This window comes from Plodia interpunctella, chromosome 7 (assembly GCF_027563975.2).
Source record: "Plodia interpunctella isolate USDA-ARS_2022_Savannah chromosome 7, ilPloInte3.2, whole genome shotgun sequence".
NCBI classification, from domain to species: Eukaryota; Metazoa; Arthropoda; class Insecta; order Lepidoptera; family Pyralidae; genus Plodia; species Plodia interpunctella.
In genome coordinates, this window is record NC_071300.1 from 9,377,465 (window position 1) to 9,401,426 (window position 23,962).

The 23,962-nt window shown below is 34.0% G+C and overlaps 1 protein-coding gene across 1 annotated transcript in view; it reads right to left on the reverse strand.

The window, feature by feature from the left end:
• Nucleotides 1-3,540: 3,540 nt before the first annotated feature.
• LOC128671447 (cyclic GMP-AMP phosphodiesterase SMPDL3A-like) overlaps nucleotides 3,541-23,962 on the reverse strand; it is a 60,056-nt gene continuing 39,634 nt past the window's right edge. The window contains exons 2-10 of the mRNA XM_053747900.1: nucleotides 17,435-17,572; nucleotides 14,610-14,675; nucleotides 13,935-14,088; nucleotides 12,654-12,859; nucleotides 10,345-10,517; nucleotides 9,537-9,735; nucleotides 8,805-8,914; nucleotides 7,782-7,954; nucleotides 3,541-7,410 (exon numbers count right to left, since the gene is read on the reverse strand). Of these exons, the coding sequence (XP_053603875.1) occupies nucleotides 7,203-7,410; nucleotides 7,782-7,954; nucleotides 8,805-8,914; nucleotides 9,537-9,735; nucleotides 10,345-10,517; nucleotides 12,654-12,859; nucleotides 13,935-14,088; nucleotides 14,610-14,675; nucleotides 17,435-17,504 (1,359 nt within the window). The 5' untranslated portion in view covers nucleotides 17,505-17,572 and the 3' untranslated portion in view covers nucleotides 3,541-7,202. The remainder of the gene's footprint in view (nucleotides 7,411-7,781; nucleotides 7,955-8,804; nucleotides 8,915-9,536; nucleotides 9,736-10,344; nucleotides 10,518-12,653; nucleotides 12,860-13,934; nucleotides 14,089-14,609; nucleotides 14,676-17,434; nucleotides 17,573-23,962) is intronic.

Below are 23,962 nucleotides of genomic sequence, written 5' to 3' on the forward strand. Positions count from 1 at the left end.
TTTTTAATATTAAACTGTGTGTTTCCCGCCCTAGAATAGGCATATTATCGCTGTTATTTCGTAATAGTAGGACGCAGCAAATCCTAAAGAGTTGACGTGTTTGAATGTAAACTAAAAGTTAAGGTCAAAGTTGACTGGTGCCACCCACCTGGGTTGCACCATCAGTCAACTTTGACCTTAACTTTAACCTGCACGTCGTCTTTAAGATAAAATTGCGTACTTTGCATTTTTATGCACAGGTTAATGCCGTATAATAAATGTTATCAAATTTTGTGATGTAATAATTTATTCTCTCAAGCAAATGATTGCTACAATATTCTAACTCAAATAGTTACTCAATAATAAACTTATTACGAAAATTTCTAATAATTAGAAAACAACAGAAACACAAACTGAAACTCCACTCGCGGTAAAATTAGTCCTTGTCACTCTGACACCCCTTCAACTATATCCATACAAATATAACATTAATTCATTGCTCCGTTTTAACGCGAAACAAGGACAAATAAATACATTTAACACTTAATGTTATATTAGTATGGTTATGAATTTTAAAATACGTTAATTATACCTTCCAAATTCCTTAAGCACCCATAATATAATCATTAAGTGGTGAACTCAGTCCCTTTATGGCTAAAACAAGAATCGTAAAAGAGTTCACGACTTGACTGGTCTATGTTTCATAGCGAATATTACTGTAACCTGTCCATCAAGTTGCAAAAATATTAGTTGTCTGGTAAAAAACTAGCTAAACGGAAATAAATCCTTGGAATAGTAAAAAGAAAGTCTTTTTTAAAATTAACGGACTTTATTATAAGCGCGAAAGTAAAATTGTTAGTTTATTTGTTTCTTCCTCACGAAGTATCTACTCAAACAATCATCTTTAAATGTGGTACCTATATATAAAGTTTGATATACAGTGACGTCTGTCTCTGTACTTCCTTCTTTGTTCTTCCTCATGTCTATGAGGTAACCTGTGTGAGTTGTAATGCTTGGAAATTAACTGATCCTATGGAAAACTAACGCGAGTAAAACCATGGACGGACATTGAACAATAGCTAATTCATAATAATGTAAGTTTTTTTAGTTATGCTTTGAATTCATATTGCCTAAACCAATGTTGTTAAAGGAAAATAATTATTAGCTTTTTATTTTTAAATGAAATTTACTCTTTCACGCAAAATCTACTGGAAAACTCCAAGTGTTAAGAAATTTGGTACACGAGTAAAACACCTGGAATAACACATATATAGGGTATATTTTATCCCGAAATTCCATTGGGAGCTAAGCGCCGGGGCTAATCTTTAAAAAAAATAACAAATGAAAGGAAATGACCATCCATGAACTACAATTCTGTCTCCCGCCCTCAAACGCAGCAAAACGACAATAACACTCTTAAAGTGATGTTTCCATTCATAGCTTCTTTCTTATTCATAAATGCTTACCAACCAACGTTTTACCACTTTTTTCTCGCGAACCCTTTCCCATATATCGAAATGTATTCACACGGCATAACTACACACACAACCAGTCAACCGCGACCCTTTCATATGAAAAAGATTGGTCCATATGGAACTCTAGATGGGGCCTTTGTAAAATGGTGGCACATTTCAAGAGAAAAAGTAGGTACGACCCACTTCTGAACATTTTAGGGCAGCCCGCAGATTATTAGCACAGAAGTCGCACGAATTTTTGTGGAAATTTCTCATGAATATTTATTTATTTTCTAGCTGTTGCTTGTAGTTTTGTGCTCGCGGCAAAATTAGCCTGTGTCACTTTCTAGGTCTGCAATTATCTCCATTACAAAAAATACTTCACTTCGATCCAATTTTATTCGTTATGTTGTGAAAAAGGACAAATAATCACCATTCCCATTTATATTATCCACTAGCTGAGCCGCGCGGCTTCGCCCTCATGGGAATTTCGGGATAAAAAGTAATCTATGTGTTATTCCAGGTTATATTCTACCCGTGTAAGAAATTTCTTAACAATCCGTCCAGTCGATTTCGCGTGAAATAATAACAAACATACACACATACATCCTCACAAACTTAGTATGGATTGAATATGTAGTAGAAAGCATGCAACATGCAGCTGATTAAAATCAAAATCAAATTATTTATTCAGAAATTAGGCCTTCACAATTCACATGCACTATTCACGTCATAGCATTATGTAGGTAATACGACTCGTAGAAGGCGTTCAAAAGTTTATCGTTCAATTCATTTGCATGTGGGTTGCATCAGTCAACTTTGACTTTAACAGGTGACGTTTAGATAAAATGACGCCATTTTACTTTGCGTTTCTCCACGCAGGTTAAAGTTAACGTCACACTTGACTGGATATGTTAATAATTATTATCGACATTCAAAATTACAATGTCACAATGTTAATATCCATCCACTTGTCGACATTTTTTTTAAAGAGTTTATTGATTGTGCACAAGCCACATCTTCTGGGGATCTATTCCGATATAAATTGATGCGTGAAATGTATTGTCTGTGTAACAATGGATTGATTCATACTTTTGTAAATGGAAAATGTTAGCATTATTTTGTTGGTGTGCAGTGTGCAGTAGTCAAGCTCTTCCATTTGCTGTTGACTGTTGAGAGTACTTTGTATCGATTCTTTTCTATTAGTAGCATCATCTGAGTTTGAAGGGCTGTTCATCGTAACTTATTTTTACTGAAATGCAACTAGTCTCTCTCTTATATCTGCATGTTCCCGGTTGCGTTCGGAGTTGTGAAGCCGCGAAGCCTGGGTCAGCATGAATAAAAACTCAAAATGTTGAAGATTGCCGCCTGTCTGTCCACCCTCGTCAGTGATTGTTGCCTATCAGCTGCCTAGGATGTGTCCCTTAGTCGCCTTGTACGTTATACATAATAAAAAATAAATCCTGTGTAAGCGTTTTCTCGGGTCCGATATCGAGTAAATGTAACACTATGTAAAAGAAAAAAAGGAGCACAGAGCAATGGAACATAGAATATACATGGGTAGAAATCGAAAGCCAATAACACTATAAAGTCTTAGAAATCATGGAACATAGAATATACCTATTATACAGAAATCTATATCCGTTATTCGTAAATAGAAACTGATTTAGGTATTTTTTCGAGTCTCGAACTTTCTTTTTTTTTTGCAGTCGGAAACCTGAAAGTAATACGTTGTCTTCACGATGAAAAAGCAGTTTTCTTTCGCCTCCATTTTCTGTTTCGTATTTGTTTCTATAGCAACAGTTCCCAAACTTTCGCTATTTGATGAATCGAGGAAGTTTCATCATATATAAGCGAAGCATTTGTTCCAATCTAAATGTTAATTTCTCAGCTATAGCTGCTTTATAGAACATTAATAAACATGCTTTTTGATTGTGAAAGGAATAGTTTTCAATTACAATGTATAACTATTATTATTACTCTTAACTAAATAGATTTTTAAAATTCGATAGTTCTTCTAATCATTCTTCTTATCTTCATAGTCGTATTCCTCATGGCTGAGGGTCGTGGTCATTACGTGGAATGAATGAAAACAAAACAGTGCATCTGAAATGTTCCAATTTATTTACTTATACTGATATTCAGTTCGCTTACCGCTATATACAAAAATGTAATTATCACAATTATAGTAGCGACGAGATTCACAAACAGTTCTAATAACATCCAAATAGTATGGCCTTATATAGCATCTATTTACATAGAAACCAATCGCTAAACACTATGTTTGAAGCCAATTTTATATTACACGTTAAAATAGATTTCAAATGAAATATTCACATATAAACGTGTATTATTTTATAAGTAACGCACGTAATAATTTGTTGTTATTTATTCAACGATGTGTTTAAGCGATGTTTTATTTAATTAATAGTTATATATTTGTTTTTGTTGTGTAATTTTCTTATCGATCTTCAAGAATTCTAGTACAAATTGCCCAAATTGATAGTCAATTCACAACTTTTACCTCCAAAAATAGGCGCATTTGTTACCTCACAGCCTGGAATGTAAACACGAATATCCCATTCTGAGAAAGAGACGGATATCCTTGCAGTAACTTCGTATTCTGTTGACTATATGGTACACATAATTTTGAAAAATAACAACGTTTTGTTTAAACACTAAAATAAATAGATATAAAATTGGCTTCAAAAATACTAATAAAATTAATCTATATATTCACATAGTATTAATATCAATCGCCTAGCCTATATTAATAGCACACAAAGTGGTTTTTTTTTACTTAATATTATGATACATTATGTATCATTGCTCAAACATCAAGTATTTTTTTATTTTTTCAACATCCTTGCTCCAAATTTTACAGCACGAGTGTTTTAAATCGTAGGATTCACTGCATTGGTTCGTTGCCCTCCGTCATTTTGACGTCCGGCTATAGACAAAAGTTTCGACGTATATCGACGCACGTCATTGTCAAAATTTATAGACAACAACGGAACGCAACGGTGCTCCGTTGCGACTACATAGCACGTTGATTTCTGTGGGGCATGGCTCTTACTTAGGCTTCCATATAGAGCGTGTTAAACTGTTGACATACCGCGTCGCGCGTCGTATGATACACGCGTGTATTGATCATTACATGCGTCTCGTATGTAAAATCCAACAATTTTATCCTTGTCTTGTAATGTACTAATATGTCAACGTCCAGGCTTATAGTGAAATTAGGTATATTTACACATGCGATATTCATGGTCCAATTGACACATTTTGTACATTATAAACATTATATTATGTATTTTTCATATATTTTTATGTATTTTTTGACAAAATTCAAAAGAGCGGAAGAGCGATACAGATTTTCCAAACTCAATTATTTAGTCAATTTTTGAATGTTTCTAAGGAATTAATCATTTTTGATTATTATCGATTCGAACGATGGGGAAATTGTTTTTTTTTTTAATCAATACAGTTTTATCATCAGTATTTGATAACAAAATTTATGCTGTGTGAAAAAAAGTACCCATTTTATAAAACGACATAAAACCGGCTATAGAACGAATAACTTCAATAGGATAAATATGTTAGCCAACTTTACATTCAAATAGAAATAGTTTTTGAACCATATCTCCTTTCATCGTAAACGTTCTCATGATATATTGTGGGTTATTGTTGTTATAAATGTCTATTCACCAATACTATAAATAAATACGAGATGTGTCTTTGCGGAAATAGATATTTCATAAAAATATATATTTGTGGACATAGGATCTAATGCGATTTCGTAAACGGTCCGAGCCGATATATTAAAGATTAAAATTCCTTAGGATCATGCGCGTATGAAGGTGACGAAAAATTAAAGGTGGGTGCCGTGAAATGTCTGTCAAAAAATGTTATTAGTAATAGTGCTTTATGTTATAATAGTCATGAAAAGTAGGTAAAACTATACATGGTCCAAGTATACAATGTTTTCGACGACCTCGGTGGCGCAGTGGTAAAGTTCTTGCCACTGGACCGAGAGGTCCCGGGTTCGATCCCCGGTCGGGTCATGATGGAAAATGATCTTTTTCTGATTGGCCCGGGTCTTGGATGTTTATCTATATATGTATTTGTTATAAAATTATTGTTAAGTTGAGTTAGTATCCCATGAAACAAGTCTCGAACTTACTTTGGGGCTAGCTCAATCTGTGTGATTTGTCCTAATATATTTATTTATTTATTCCCTATCAGGAAATTGTTTCAATATCTGTAGAAATGTAGACAGACACGGCATATTTACCTTTTTAGTATAGTCATTTCTTGATATGCTTTTTTATTTTTTACTAGCGGCCTGTCCCGGCTTTGCTCGGGTAAAAACATAATAAACTATACCCTTAAACCTTCCTCAGGAATCATTATCTATTGGTGAAAACCGCATGAAAATCCACGTTGTAGTTTTTGAGTTTATCGCGAACAAACAGACTGACGCGGTAGATAACTTTGTTGTATAGGATGGTGTTTGACAGAGGTGCACGAGTATATGTTTAAAGCTTTAAATTATTAAATTACCATTGAAATTTTTAATGCTAAATAAAAACACGACTCAAAATTCGAGTAGGTATTCACATGTCAAAGAAAAGCGAGAGTCGATTAGAAATTAAATAGAATATGATAAACGTCATATTAAATGCCTTTAGCAGAATTGTAAACATAAAATGCTAATGTTAAGAAGTATAATTAAGTGAGACATTTGGAAAATAATAATGTATAGGAAATTTGTGACAAACCATATTAAAAGTCGAGAGATCTCGAAAACACAACCCTTTCATTGCGGTTGGGTAAAATCAGTTTAATGGAAAATTATCCAACTAAAATGTTTTCTCGTTTGACCCGAGCAATGACGTGGGCCTTTCTCAATCAGATTATTTTGGGTACACTTTATTACGTTAGGAACCCGTAATTTGTTTTGTAAGATTGCACTAACCTCATAAGCACAATCTAGACCACTCCAATCAATGCAATATGCCAAGCTAATTTTCTTATGATTCAGTTAAGGCTACTTGTTATTAGATTTCTCTGAGAAATTCAATCAATGAAATTCACATTACAGATTGAATATGAATAAACAATTTGAATTGAAATAAATATGTTGATGAAGTTTATGAAAAGCATAAATTTTAGATGTTTTATCTTTTGATACGACGTGGTTTACTTTTTCCTTATCTTGTATTAGCTAATAAAAATTATCTTGGTCACCATTTTGTATCTTATTTTCTATGATATTTCTTAAAAAGACATAATGCCGTATTGTTTGGCATGACGCCCTTTCCCTTTTATATTGCTACCATCTTCTATATTCAGTTATTTAGAAAATGATCTTATTTTATCTTAATTCAGAACCTCGTGTCTTATTCTTTCTGTCTAGATCTAAATATTTTTAATGTTCAACTACGGCTCATCTCAAATGTTTCTAACTTCTTCCTTTCATGTTGTTGTAAATTCATTGAATTGGGATGCAATTCAATGAATTTACAACACAGACAGAGCTATGCTCTATTTATTTACCTTGGCGTGGCGTATACTCACCTATGTGATTTAAAATCACATATATACAATTTTATGCAAACATAGACGATGATACACAACTTAGTATTTTCAATTATCAATAGGATAATTTACAGTTTTTATTTAACGTTACGTTATTTAATAATAAATTTATCTAATAAATATAACATTCATAGCCCATATTATAATTTTGTAACGGCTAATTTCAAATTAAGAGATCAAAATCAAGATGGCGTAAAGGAAAATGGCGGCAGAGTTGTGAGGCGCGCGCGACGCTAGCGCTGACGCCGGGTTGCGAACGCAAGAACGAAAGTCGCTGTAGTCTGCGCGAGTTATTGCGCAGTAATGAACGTGGACACACGCTGAATCGCAATCTGAGATGTCCGTTGAATGTTTTACTCGAAGAGCTGATAGGTATCTGTGAAATAATGGATTATTTTAATAAGGTCCAACGTTTCTGCGTAAATATAGATATTCTAATTTCTTCATTACGAAGCCTGACAAGAAACCGAATAGGAGCATAAAATAATGCATTGTAATCTCTTTTTATACTCAAATATTATATTATTTTGATTGCATTACAAACAAAAATACAGACAATTTCGTGCTGTTTGTAATCGGAAGAAAGTGAAATTCATAATAATTAATCTACATGAAAATGTTTTGTAAATAAAAGCTAATATATAGATGAACCAAAAAAAATTAAGTCTATGCTCAAATATATAAAAAGTGGCCACCACGATCAGATTCCGATTAATTAGCAGTGTATTTATTAAAATAAATACTCACTTAGCAAAAGATGATCTGTCATGGTGGTTTCGTATCCTTTCTGCTAGAGCGTTCAAAGAAGTCGCGCTGACTTCCCGAAGACCGTAGTATTGTGTCAGATTGTATTCTATCGACCAGTGCAACTCGCCTCTAGTGTTTGTTACGTCTAAGTAATACTGAGTATAATCCAATACCTGAAAAGAAAATAGGTTAATATAAGCGAGGGAGAGGTAAAATGGTGAACTAGGGTCGTTTACGCCTACATAAAACTTTCAAAGCAAAAATGCATAGATTTTAAGAATGGAGTCAAACATGCGAAAATCAATTTGTTATCACAGATTTGACATGTTATCTATCATGAGTTAGCAAGGTCGTCCTAAAGTTACGCTAAGTCAATAATTTCATAATAAATATAGTATTCAAACCTTCGTGTACGTAGATATCAATATTGATCCACTAATGTATGCGTAAACTCAAGTAAGTATTATTCGACAAATTAGCTAGCTCTAGGCACTTTTGGACTAAGTAATTATCTTCTTGAATGCTGAATTTATGAAACCCCTTCGAGTAACGTCATTTCATTATTCGCAAACAAAGTACTTTGTTTTCGGAATCATAAATACTATGTAACACGGCTGTTTGGAAATTAATTAACTTGGAATATTTTCGACAAGCAATTCTTCCTATTAATAAAAGTAAGTTCGATAAAAATTAATTAAAGTAGCTTGGAAACAAATTAGTTGTTGACAAAATGATGAACGACAGAAAATTTATCCTCAATATTTTTTGTCTTTTGTGCAGTGGAGTCTAATTTTGATTTAAGTTAAAAATATTTTGCAAGCATTTCACCTCGCTTTTACTCTTCACTTTTCAAAAAGGTGTAGTGGGTAATGTTTTATAGAAAAAAACCTGATGAAGATTAGCCCTTATCTGAAGTTTATGGTTTTAAACAACATCACAACACTACAAATAAGTTTTTATTCAAATGTTAAGTATTAGACGAAAAGTTTCTGATGAACTACGTATTTATACAATAATTATTACCTTTCCTGTATTGGATTCAAATTTGTAAAGTCTTAATCCTGGATTGGAGACACTGCCTGCACCCCTTGGTGTCACAGATGGTGCCAAAAGCGCCCATGACACCGGTCGCCCTAAAACAAAACTTTTATCATAATTTTTGTCTTCGGCAAACAAATGATGTTTTGATTCTTCATAGAAAAGATTGATAAAACCAAAATGGTCACGTTTGTTTGCCTCACCTCTTTTGTTGTAAAAAAAACTTAATGTGACAACAATAATCAGCAGACACACATACATAATATTTCACATCCCAAAAATTGTGTTTCATTTGTTGCATAGAATTATCTTTGAGATTTATCCAACATACAAAAACAAACTTAATGGATCAACACTATGATTTCCGTTTGAGTAAATCAAATGTGAAGCGGTGGTGGTGTAATGTATAAGACGCCCGCCTGTGGATCGAAATGTCTTAGGTTCGAATCCTACTCGTGCCACATGAGTTTGTATACAAATCTGACTCATATATAGTAGTTTTCATCGACCACTTACTTGCGGTGAAGGAAAACATCGTGAGGGAACCTGCATACTGGTTGATTATTTTTAATTTGTGTGTGAAATAGAGAAGGCAATGGCAAACTACTCCATTAATAATGCCAAGAAAGTTGTTGTGTGTGTTTCATTTTACGTAATGACCACGTCCCTCAGCCATGAGGAATACGACTATGAAGAAGAAATCAAATGTACACGTACCCTCACTATAAATAAGTCTGAACGTATCGGCATGTCTGTGCCCGTAGAACTGACCAGCGATGACGTCACTAAACGCTCTGATGACGTGCAGTAGTCTAGCATTAGCTGCTGGAGTCAGCTCCCCTCCTCCTGCGGCTGTTGAGCTACCAGCATTGTGACGTTCTTCTACTCCTGGGCCGGCATGGGCCACTAAATATACCTGACAAAAAAGATTTACCTTATAACAATCGACTTGATTTGCTACTTAAACTAATTAGAAGAAAGAAATGATTTAGTGAGATCAAGAATATATACTTCGTCTGCTAAAGAAAAGAAAGAGAGAGACGAAGTTTAATCAGGCACCAATGTTTCGTTGAAGTTGTTGCAGATTTTTGAAGCCACTAGCTGAAGATATATCAATAAATGAATAACTCTCAGTAATTAGTTTAAAGGAAGCGCCTAAAATGTAATTGATCGACTTGTCTTGGACATTATAATGAGAAGAAAATATGTGGCCGTCCAAATCAAAAGGGCGGCTGGCACTTAGGTCTTTATTGCCGTTGTTCGAATACAAAACAACGGCAAAAATGGCGTAAATGCCGGACGCCATAAGGTCCCTTTTGATTTGGATGACCATATAAATGACATTTAACTAAAAGAACGTTGAACATAAGAAGACTAAGAAAGAGATGGACGAATTGTGTGAGGGAATATAAGAAAGAATTAAGAATTAGTAATAGACGGATATATGACAGGAGACTAAAGACATGCACAGATTCCAAATGATGAAAACTGATAAGGAAGACGATGGAGATAGAAGAATTCTTACCATTTCTTTTTTCCTCCTAGCCTTAATAAGGATATGCTCTAGCCACTCCCACTGGGTCCTACCCCTGTGGGGATGGGGGTTGTCGCTGGTTGTCGCCCCTCCGGACCAGAGGACACTGTTTAGCACAACTATACGGAGTTTGCTGTGCGATTGCTCTATTGTGTAGTAGCCACCTGTTGAAATGTTGAATGGTTTAGCTTTCGAAAAATTCACAACATACAAACACACTTTTTGGTTCTCATTACATCATCTAAATATACCTTATTTGGAACGCTTTTTGGCGCTTAACGTGGCGTCAGCTTGTTTTTTATATTGGAAGAAAAGTATCTGATTTGACTATTAATAATATAAAACCGATGTAGGGTAAGTGAGTGAATGAATATAGATTTGTTACATAATCAACGGATTTCAATAAGATTTGGTACACGGGTAGAATGCAATGTGCACATAATATTCTTTATTTCAATAGGAGCTCAGCACCGAGGTGTAAATTGTTATTTCATTAATTTTTTTTCTTGTTTTCTAGATATCTTTTAACTTTTTTCCTTATCCTGTTATTTCTTTTTTCCTTTTACAAAACACTGGGAAAAATAATCAAATTTTCCATTTTCAACAAATTCACTTGTTTTTTGATGTTTAGACGAGCTATATAAATTGAACCTTCAAATCTGATAATTCTTTATTGCTTTGATAAAAAATGGATGTTCCACGATAAATGCAAAAAATGAAACAAGTCCAAATCGAATCAAACCGGAAAAAATCGTAATAAATCTTTACGAAGCTAATTCTGAAACGAATCTTGATACAAGTACGCCATTTAGCTTATCTCTAACAAAACACAGAAATGTGGGTCCAAGTCGGATATCTACCTTAATCACGTTCTATCTTTTCGGCAAAAACTCCAGCAAAAAACCGCTTACGTAGTTTAGGTATAAAATAGAATGTAGACAGAAGAAAAGCTCAAGGATATTGTGAAGGGTATATTATTTCCCAATATTAAGATTTTGAGCTACGTAAACGCGGAATACATACATTTTCATAACTACAAAACTTATTTATTAAACAAATAGGAATGTAACTTTTTAAATTATATTTAAGAAAAGCTAAATTATCTGTTTTTGAACAGATTTTTGTTTTGATTCAATTTCTTTCATCTTTTTAAGTCTATTTTAATACTTTGTTTAAATATAAGATTTCAGTTTCATGCGTATTTTTAATGTTACGATATTTATTTTGTGGCAGACATACTTTTCAGATCAGCTGGTAAACGGGTCACTGAGTAACAGAATTTTTATTATCTTTACCAATCTCAACCAAGTATAAATAGTGTAAATTTATAGTACTAGAACTCTTACATTTTAGTACTCTCAGCAAAATATATTTATTGTAAAATGCTTTGACAACGTTTGAGTTTGGCCGTACAAAGAGGAAATGTCGCCAGCCTTCTGGGAACTTTACCGCACGACGACGGCGATTTAGTGTCAATTTTTTATTTAAATTAATTTAATATTTATTATTTTAGTTGTAAAATATATTTAAAAATCATATTAGGTATACAATATTTATTTTCCTTTCAGCGTTTCACTCTTATAATCGAAGATTCATGTAGAACCGTATTTCTGTATCATCTTTATTCTACTTCAGGATATTGGGAGGTTGGAACAGCGAAAAATGTAACTGAAGTTACATTTCACGCGACTGGTTCTGATGAGAGCGGCCTCTAAACTTTTTTATGGCGTGTCATCCGTCACAGTATTCGGTGTAACGAATAGTTCCGTGTTTTGTTCCGCACAATATAGGTGGAAATGGGAATGTCCAGAAATATAATACAGTTAAAAAATATTCAATAGATAAAACAGTTTAAAATAAAAAAGCGAAAACCTTGTTGTTTAATGACTTGAGCTCCGACGCTTAATGAACTAAGGAAGAAACGGAGAAAATGTTCGGATAAGAGATAATAACATTTCTATAATTTCAAACTGATTTTGTTGACACACCAGTTTCTATTGACAAGTATTTTTTGGTCAACCTTAGGAAAAGTGAGAGTGATTGCCAAGTGAAAATGAGCTGCTATTGAATTCGAACTTTATAGAATCGCTTAGCTGATTTATTTTCAATAACATTAACGTTTAGCACTTGAGCACCAGTTTCTTTGGAATATGCAATGTTAAAATCCCACCGCTGCCACCAAAAATTGTTGTATATAGTCAATGCTATACATATAAATTAAAAACGCGTAGATTACATTAAGATCATTGACTGTGGTCAATGCAGTGACCACATCTAAGTAATCTGAATGTTAAACTTACCAGTTTCGAAGGTCTGCAACGCCTCAGTTGGCAGCCACTGCATCCACATGTCGACTAATTTCCTCGACGGCGGTGGATCGTTATGGCCCAGCGCTGGGAACACGAACTGACTGCTAAAGGTCCTACTCAGGATGTCTGTGACGTTCCTGACTGCTTCTAGTTTGACTCTATCGCTGGCATGCTCCATTGATGATGAGAGGATGTCCCTGTAGGAAGGATTATTTTGTGTGGTCAGAGAGACGTAGGTATATTAATACATAGTTGTAAAAATTACAATACAATCATATTTTTAGACTGTATGTTATCTTGCGTTAACATTGACAGTTACAAACTTTAATTGTATCTTTGTTTCCATTATTACAGGTTTCGTTTAACATATTTTTGTAGTAATCAAGAAATTTGAGCTTGTTTTTTTTGAAGTCCTTTAAAATAATAAATCTTTGTAACTTTAGTGGCTAAAAGTTACTAAGATTTATTATAATCAACTAAATAATTAACCCGTATTATACATAATTATTATCTTTATCTACATACGAGTATATATTACACATATAAATCTATTATCTACATCGTAGATTAGTAATTCAGAAGAAGCTTTGAAAGGCTTGATTAAAATATGGCCAATAATGTTGCGTGAAAGCTTAACATTTTATAACCGGCGTAAAACTGATGTTGATACTAGGAGTAAAACACTGTTTTAATATAATGCACGTTTACTGCGACAGAAGCCTGGAACATTAAATATTTCATGGGATATCTGGCGAATTTCTTTGTTACAATAGAATATTTCTTTATGAGACCCGGCTTTGCGATGCGGCTGCATAATTTTCAGAGGATGGATATGACAAGTATCTTGGAATGTCTTAAGTTTTGCGATTAATGTTATTTTATTATGACTTAAATCTAATTTTGCAATACAATTTTATAAAAAAATAGAAATAATATAAATCTTTTGAACGAAAAGTTATAAGGATAGGTTATGATATACCTTTCAATTCTTCTGTTATATATAGTCACAGTTTTATTAATTTTCAAATTAATAAAAGTTATACTTAACAGTGATTCTCTTATAGAAATTTGAGCTCATAGGTATCCATGGTACTTTTAATTATGTTTTAAATTAACATTTTGGCCAGGCTTTTAAGTAAATCTATGCCGGTTCGATTTGGAGTGACTCAAGGGAGTACATTCGGACCAACATTTTTTCTCCTCTGATGAAATACTTAACTATTAAATCCGGAATTGTGATGTTATGTGTTAAATTCTAAACATATGTCTTACCCAGTCCAAAGTACAAACTCCAAGGTGTCGGGGTGCCTCTCAGCCATCAAGGCTGCGGCGCTCTGTATCAGGGTCCAGGAGCTGTCGCATGTGTGGTCCCGGTGTCTGTTGTTGTGGTGGCTATGTTCGTTATTGGCGCGGTTATGTCTGCACCCTAGCGAAGTATGATTTTATCATTAATATAATAAATATTTATAGCGTTTATTTTGTGAAATTGGTCCACCACTTATCCCATCACACAAACCAAATTAGTAATATAGATTTGTTCAAAAAGTATGTAACGAAAATATTCTAATGATGATTTTTGGACTACCATTAAACAAAACACGTAGCACGTCTTCGCGGCCACGGCACGTTCTTTTTTTGTTTTACGCGATGCATACATGGTAAGGGCAAAGAGACAGCATGGTGGACGTTAGTAGTTATAGATAGATAGTTAGAAAAATATAGATAAAACATTTACCTATTTGTAAAAAGAAACATCACATACACATTCCATAAAAAAACACTGCTAGTGGTAGGCCATCAGGTAAAATTTTTACCCAGTTGACTAAAAAGATTCGTGCTCTAAATTAAATACAATTTAAATTTAGAATTTCCACAGCAATAAACAGAAATAATAATTCTTTGCTAAAAATATTTTTTAAATAATTGTAAGTTATAGAACTTCCGTACCTCTATGAAACTCGGGGGAGTTGTGGTACGGATCATAATGAAGATCTGTAATGTGCCAGAAGTAACCTAAAACAAAATACAAAGTTTGTTAGCGAATAGTTTGAAATGAAGATTTATAATAACACTTTATACCTTCGTCTTTTTGACAATTATATTCGTCGACAACTCTAACGTACTTAACTGCAAAGTATTTAAGCGCGCTACTACTATGTAAAATGGTACTTTATGTAATGGTAAGAAGAATTTCAGAATCTCTTGGCTTGTGATGGTGACAGTTAAGACACTCTCACAATGGTCGGTCATTGGATAGATGACCGACAATGTTATCTTGAGCTCCACCGTCCTTAACAAAGCACGTTAAGCCGTTGGTCCCAGTTGTATTTGCAGCATTTAAAATACCCATACTCCTTATCCGTCCATAGGGAAGGCCCGTTGTTGATATTGATGTTAATGGTAACAAAATAATAAACTTTAGGTTTCTAAAATAACATTTTTATTATTCGTACTTTTGACTGATATAACAGAAGATGTGTGTTCCAAGTGAAATCAAAATAGCAATAAAGATTTTGAATTCTAAAGCGACACAAATGCGAACAATCTAATTTATGTTTTCAGTTTTAACATAATAGTTTAAAACTGTTATTAGTTATGGTCTCGGGAACTGAAGGATTATTTATGGTCTGGTGTGCTGAAAGATTTTGCATTACATTTTTTTTTCTATTTACTTGGCCCCGTCATCATCTGTTAGCTGATACATCATGTATAATGTAAGTTTAGTGTACTTTGGCGTTAACTTTAACCCGCGCGCCGCCATCGTTTCTCTCTGCAGGTTAAAGTTAACGTCAAATTTGACTGGTGCAACCCACACTAAGTCAGAACCCGCCTTTTCTGAGCAAATCTCTGAGGATTACTCGCGGCTTTGTGGGAGGAATTAAATTAATGAAACTGTGAAGTGTATAAATCATTTAGGAGATACCCTTTAGAAATCTTACATTAGTTCGTGGATATGTTCAGACTAAGCTTGGAATTAGTTCAATTTTATTGTCTCTCTCTCTCTCTCGTCTGAACGTTTTCCTGCTTCCTTCCTCAGCCGTTGACCATCGGTGCCAAGCGTCCGCTTTCTGACTTTTTCGTCTCCACTTCACAGGTCACTTTCTGCGCAGGTTAAAGTTAAAGTTGCACTGACTGGTTGACTGTTGTACTGAAAGTTGACTGGTGCAACTCACCCTAAGATTGACTCTGTCAATATAAATTCCCATCGTTTCATATTTCTATCATTCTCACACATTAAGCTTTCCTCAAACGAGGTTTGAAATGAAAAGGCATTTTTACGGCTTCGTCGGCCATTCTCGTTTCGCTAATAACTGCCTAGAATTGGCTTCAATTGAAGATCTTCATGTAAATGCCTCGTAATTTAGTCGTTCATTTAATATTCAGGAAATCTCTGATTTTAGTCCGAATAAGGACGAAGGATTTAATTACTTTATGATTCCGTATAAGTTTTATATTATAATAATATTTTAATTTGCAATTGATTAAAAAATAAACCAGTATTTTAGGGAGACAATAAAGTTATACTAAAACTGTATTGTATACACAAAATAATGTATTTTAAGATGGAAATAGAAAAAGTAATTTGCCTGAAATCACTGACGCCTATATATAAAAGTTAATGGATGGGTTTACGTGCTTTGCAACGCATAGAATAGCTCAGGGATAAATCTTGTAGCACCCAAATAATTACAATAAAAATGTACTTTTATGAAATTTGGTACACGGGTAGACTATATTTTAATGTACAGGGTATATTCTACCTGTGTACCAAATTTGAAAAATGATCAAATCAAATCAAATCAAATCATTTATTGCGTCCTTAATGTAATACAGGTGTTTTCATAGAATTAGAACCAATTAAGGGCCCTGACGGGCGCTGCAATGAGAGAAGGGCCATTACGTTATAAAAACTAATCATATATATGCGTGCTTTATTAATTTTATTGATAGATTTCTGTTTTTTTATTATAGGGGTATTAGTTTTATGTCAAATATTTAAATTATAATTATTAAGATATTGAATATATTTTGATATATTAAATTATATTATTAATAATTAACTAATTAATTTATTATGCATAATAGATTTTTTTTAAATGTGTGTGTGTTCAATTAACTGTGTGATTTATTGTAAGACTGAAAATACGCCTTGTGGCTTTATTTTTACTTTATTTGATTTAGATAATTACATTGTATTTATTTTACATATGTAAATGTATAAATGTATGGGTTTTTACCTAAAATAATAACAAAAAAATTCATGGAAATCTGCCCAATCAATTTTGCACGATTGAGTATCAATCAATATCTTTACACACATTCGAACTTTCGCATAGGGATATTATAAGATTAGGTACAATTAGCTTAAATTTGATTCGTGTTACTATTAGACCTTTCCCACATAATCGCAAGTAACATCGGTCGTTTTTTTACTAATATCAGTTAAAAGTTTCTCTTCCAAACTTGTTTTTTTTTTTAAATGTTGCGTTAAGATTCAGTTTTAATAAAAGAATCGGCCAAACAATTCTCGCGACACTGAAACGGTAAAAAAATAGCGTAACGATCGAAATGCAACTGTGGTCCAGCTGAAGTTCGATCAGCGCGACTTGGCAGCTGTCATCGATTTATTTGTAACGTTTTTTCGGAATTTTACATTTGTTAATAATATAAGTTTTAAAAATGGAACTTTTCATTATACAGGCATTTATTTAACGTTGTAAACCAAAAATCGAATATTTATTTTTCTGAATTAGTTCAATAATGTTTCTTACCTGTTTTCGCATCAGTCAAGTTAAGCCAGAGCAGGCTAACGATATACAATACGACGCTGCTGGGACTCATGTTACAGCATTACATGGCGACCCTGCCATGCGCGAGCCTCTCTCGGAATCATCTCTGAATCAGTTCACCTGTGAGCAAAGATAAATTTTATATGTTAGTAAATTTACTTATGCTGGTCGTAGGATTTTGATTATAGTTGACTGAGTGAGATCATGGAACCAAAATCAATTTGAATAGTTCTTACTGTTGCATCAAAAAGTAAGAATGCATTAAAATTGTTTTTATGTTACCATCGCAGTGATAGCGAGACTTATGTTACTAAGAACAGTAATGAAATACTTATATTATTTAACGTCTAAATACATAATACACTTAGTTATACTGTTATAACAGAAGTTAAGGAGTTTTGTTTTTTTATTGCGCGATTGCCAGCTCAGTTGCTGTGTAATTTAATTATTATTTTAAATTATTTTGTTAATGAGAATGATAGTATAGGCTACTCCAAATCCTCAGAAGAGAAGCTGCGGTATACAGCTAGTAATAATACCATAACTGTGAGAGCTACAGAAGATTAGTGTTGGAAACGCTACGCTATGTTTTTATTCCAGACATCCAAAGTGAAGCGAACAGCACGGTAATTTAAGCTTAAAGCAAAATCCTTTAGTTTAGTTAAGCTATTAAAAAATAACACACGGAAAATAATCACTGTGAAGAATTCCCAAGATAGCTATCACCTTCGTATCCAAGGAACTTACAACGAAATGGAACACGCCGAGAACTTAGAACTAAATGGACTGTTTTTGTGCTCAGTAATTACCTTCCTTATCTGGCTTCTCCAAACATACCCCGCAGGTGCAAGCGTGGCTATTTTCAAACGGCAACATTTAAAATTGCTTTTTTAATTATTTTCTCTCTTTTTTTAATTATTTACTCATGTAGAAAAATATAAAGATTCCGTTTTTGAACTCTATAATGCTGGTATATTTTATAATCTTTTCGCTGTAGACAATTGTGTTTTAGAACAAAATATGTAGCCAGTAACAAATAGATAATTAAAAGAAATAGATGTTTGAAATTACCTATTACATATAAATATTATATATAAATGAAATTACCTTAATATAGAATTGAATACAAAAATCTCTCATAAAAAAAAAATATTGTAATTTTTTCCGGTAAAAATTTTAAAAACAGAAACTTTACCTGACCGGGCATCGAACCTGGGACCTCCAGTGTAGCAGCCCGTCATGACCATTAGGTTCACAGAGGTCTTACTTTAATTAAACTAATAATTTAATGAGAAATTATTATCTAACAATATAGATGTGCGAAATAGCTACATCTAGAACAATTAACATAAATTGTCGTGCAGCCATCATATTGTATGGCTCGTGTTGAATTCAGTCTGATATAGAATATCTAATTGATTTAGCCTATGCGTGTCAGGAGACAGATGGTGGAATTCTGACAATCCACCAGGGAATCAGGGATAATGTCAGCTGAGCCGTTCACTGCTTCCATTTCAATCTCTCCCCCTCATTTGATCTGCTCCCTCGGCCGTTGCGCGTCGAAGCCCAGAATCAATTCATACTAGTGATAAAGTTACGTCACAAGTTTATCACTTGGATCGTAGACAAAATATTTTTCTTTTATTTATGACTTGGATGTATTGATAGACTTAAATTACTTAAATTGGGCAGTGGTTAAGGGAATAAAATTAAATATATGTTGTAAGAATTCTCAAAAGATCATTTTTATTATTGGTTGCTAAGCACCGATGCCATAGTCTTTTTAAATTTATTTTTTAATAATCAATAGATAGCATACTGAAAATTCCACTTTGCGCACCTAAGATCAGCCAGGTGCGCACTAAAAAAGGTGCATAAAGTGAAAGAAACGAATATATCGTACAATAAAACAACTGTTTTCAAATTGAAAACTGATCTGAAAGCGGCATCGCCCCTCGCAATACATACGTGACAAAACCTCACCTACAATCCTTTAAGAAGCCCCTACACGAGATCTTTTCACAGAAATACATCAAAGGATTCAGTGCTATTTGTGTTTACTCTCTCTAAATTACTCTGTATTGTACTCAACTCGTCTTTTAGGGACCATCGGAATAAAAACACTAAAAGATGCGGCGCATGGTTCCCGTCTTAGAATAGAACCACTCAATACTCCAGCGTGAATGTCGTACAAGAGGTAATAAGCTTTGACAGGTGAGTGGCTGCAACAGCGTTCCTAATGGGGATTGACATCAAGCAGCTGGCTAGTAATAGAATCTTATAAAAATTGGTTTATTTTTTTAAAGCGTACATGGGACTTCGTAGTCGTGAATGAAACTGAAAACACGCTTAAATAAAAAAGAAACAGTGTTTTACGAATCTCAGTTTTATCGCACATTAAAAACCAGTGAATGTGGAATAATAAACATAAACTTAAAACTCAAAATTTATTTAAAAATACATAAAATGAATTTATATCACATGTTAAGTTATTACGTTAAGATGCGATGTTAAGATGTAAGAAGAAATAACCTTAAAAAAATTTAGACACGCTATAATTTTACAATCAGCAGCCTGCCTGACGTCAACCCTCATTGGGAATGATATTGACCCTTAGTTTCCTCGTATGATATCCACTGGAGGATATTATCCTATTATAGGGCGGAAGCACACGCCACACAAAATTAACAGTCCTTAATACTTCTATTTCCGTATTTATAATCTGTAATTGAGACCAGGCGTTCAATCATCAAAATAATGGATTTTAATTGCACCTTATTTATCCAAGAATGTACCTAGAAATGTTTAATTAAATTTCCTTTGCATTATTAAAGGAATAACCTCTCGTAAAATGTTAATTGCCGTTTTGCTTAAAGTGGAACGCACGAGCCACGCGAGTCGTTTTCTTAATTCTTCGTTATATTCTTGTGGAATAAAGCCATATAAAGTTATTATAATTTAAGTTTAACAAATGCGCAGAAAGTAGTTTGTTTTTCGAACAGCCACGTCTTTTTAATTGAAATAGAAACTTTGCACAAATTACAATTCACTCCTTTGTATATTAGAAATGAATAAAATCATCTACGTATATGAGAACCTGCGTAGTTATTAGAACGTTTCGCAGAGGCCTGCGTTTATCACTTGGATCGTAGACAAAATATTTTTCTTTTATCTATGACTTGGATGTATTGGTAGCATACTGAAAATTCCACTTTGCGCACCTAAGATCAGCCAGGTGCCCACTAAAAAAGGTGCATAAAGTGAAAGAAACGAATATATCGTACAATAAAACAACTGTTTTCAAATTGAAAACTGATCTGAAAGCGGCATCGCCCCTCGCAATACATACGTGACAAAACCTCACCTACAATCCTTTAAGAAGCCCCTACACGACATCGGCAACCGCGCTGTCATTACGATTCATCTATATTCTTGAAGAACATTTTCAAATTCAATCGTTCATAAAATTAACATTACAGCAGTACAGATTAATTATTTTACAGTCAGATAAAAGTAAAATTAATTCTTGCCTTTGTTAAAATTTGTAATGACAGCGCGGCCGCGTCTGTGGAAATTCTCTGAGAAACACCCACAATACTTACTCAATATCGAGGAGGAGTTCGCAATACAATTACAATTAGGTTTTTGATTTTATGCTCTAGATCAAGACCTAGTAACAATTTTATGTTGACCTTACTAAACCTTTTATAAATCCAAACCAATTCAAAAATCACAAACCAATTCTTTTAAATCTGAAAATATTATAGTAATTTTTTAAATAGTTGTACCTACAATCAAGTTACTAATTTCATTCAAAATGTTTGTACGGAACCAGAGTTCTAAAATTGACTCCCACTTGAGCTATTCCGTCAGCTGTTGCAGTAAAAGTAGACAAGCTTGTTGCTATGTGACTCGTGTCAACATTCTCTCCTTCAGTTTATATTAAAGTTTGAAATAAAGGAAAATATCAACATCCAACGACATCTGTTAAGTCCCGAGCCAAACAGACTGTAACTTTGTTTTATTTATCTTAGACCTTAGTTAACTTTGATTACTTAGGGTGAGTTGCACCAGTCAACTTTGATGTTGACTTTAACCAGTGGAGAAAAATACAAAGTAGGTATTTTGTCTAAACGTCAGCGCACCGTTTAAAATCAATGTCAAATTTGAAGGTGCAACTCAGCCCGGAAAACCTTCAAATTCCTCTGAAACGACATCTGTTTCAGCTTATTTCGATTGAAAACTGGATATAACATAACGCAAACACGATTCTTTTTTATTTAATCTGCCTCTGCTAGCAGCCACACACTTGACGACCTCGATGGCGCAGTGGTAAAGTGCTTGCCCCTGAACCGAGAGGTCCCGGGTTCGATCCCCGGTCGAGTCATGACGGAAAATGATATTTTTCTGATTGGCCTGGGTCTTGGATGTTTATCTATATATGTATTTGTTATAAAATATAGTTGAGTTAGTATCCCATGAACAAGTCTCGAACTTACTTTGGGGCTAGCCCTATCTGTATGATTTGTCCTAATATATTTATTTATTTTAAATATTACTCAGGTGAGAGTCTCAGAATGAAACCAACTTGTTTTTTTGAAAAGTGAGCATACGAGCGAGGGTTTGTCTGATGGTTGCAAATGTTTATTCATACTTTGGTATTTTATGTACTGTTTTATAACCGACGGATTGAGGGTTCATTATTCAATCGCACCTCAACCTATAAGGCGATTTTAATGAAAGGTAAATTTATTTTGCTTATACGTTACATTTTATCATGAAAATTTAAAACACGCAGCGTATGGGCTAAGTAATAAACATAAAAATTTGTAATATCTGTTCAAAATCTCGAATGAAATTTTAAATAATTGTTAACGGGTTTGTGAATATATACTTAGTGACTGACAGACAACGCACAGACGAAACTACTGGGCGTAGAAAGCTGAAATTTGGTGTGTACGTTCCTAGGAGAGTGTAGGGGAGCAAGAAGCAACTAAGAAGGGATTTCCTGAAATTCCCATGGGAAGCAGATTTTTACTCACATACGAAGTTGTGGGCAAGAGCTAGTATTAATATAAATAAGTATAATTTATTCTTGTTATAGGCGAAATTAACGTTACGCCCAGGTTAAAGTTAAATATTATAAAAATATATTAGGACAAATCACACAGATTGAGCTAGCCCCAAAGTAAGTTCTAAACTTGGGTTATGGGATACTAAACTAAACGATACTATATTTTATAACATATACATATATAAATAAACATCCAAGACCCGGGCCAATCAGAAAAAAATCATTTTCCATCATGACCCGACCGGGGATCGTACCCAGGACCTCTCGGTTCAGAGGCAAGCACTTTACCACTGTGCCACCGAGATCGTCAAACATTAAAGTTAACATCAAAGTTAACTGCAACGTGCCCTAGGTCTGGTAAAAATCGTAAAAGGTGAGCGAAGTCCGGATACATTGATTGATATAGCTATGGGTATTTTCGCGACTAACTGTACTTAATATTACGTTGCCAATTACAAACGTTGATTTACACCATAAGATTGGACGAGCTGGCACATAGGTGCGTCAAATTTATTACATCGGGTCGGGTAATATGGGAAATGTTTATGTCGTAAATTATCTGCGGGTTATATGTACCTACTAAAGGAGAAAGGTAACAGAAATTGGATAGGTTGAATGGCGAAAATAAAAAGTACGACGTGTATTTATTTTCAAAGTTTAAGTTTGACGACCTCCGTGGCCTAATGGTCATCAAGCCGGACTGCTACACTGGAGGTCCCGGGTTCGATCCCCTGTCAGCTCAACATGTAAAATGATCTTTTTCAGATTGACCCGGGTCTTGGAAGTTTATCTATATATGTATATGTTATAGAATATAGCAGTAGTTGTGTTAGTATCCCATAACACAAGTTTCGAACTTACTTTGGGACTAGCTCAATCTGTGTTATTTGTTCCTATATATTTAATATTTAATTTAATATTTCATATAAGTCCCATTGCCAGGTTAAGACCTAATTCATGTCTGTTGAGATGATGAACCCTAATGATGAGTCTCTCTCATCCTAGACTACTACCAGATGCATTCGAGGCTGTGACGCCGCGTAAAGATAAAAAATATACCTGAGAATTTGAAATATTTGGCGTGACAACCGTAGGCTTATTAGCTGCCAAGGTGGAGCGTCTTACTCGCCTCCTACGACATCCGCGGGAGGTAATAGATCTTCTTGCCCAGGACTGCATAATCACAAAGGGAGCCTTTACAATAAGTAGATAACCAGGTTATGTCTAGTTAAAAAGGTAGTGGCCAAAAATTAGAAAGCGTGCGCCAGAGTCGACTCGCTAAATAGAAGAACTATATATACAAAATACTAATTATTAAACATGAGCTATAAGGTGTTCGAAGAGCTGAATATCTTGAGACTCATTCAAATGGGCATCTTTAATGGTCAGGGGGCTACAGCTTCTCTTAATGTGATCCAGTTTAGGGCCTAAACTTA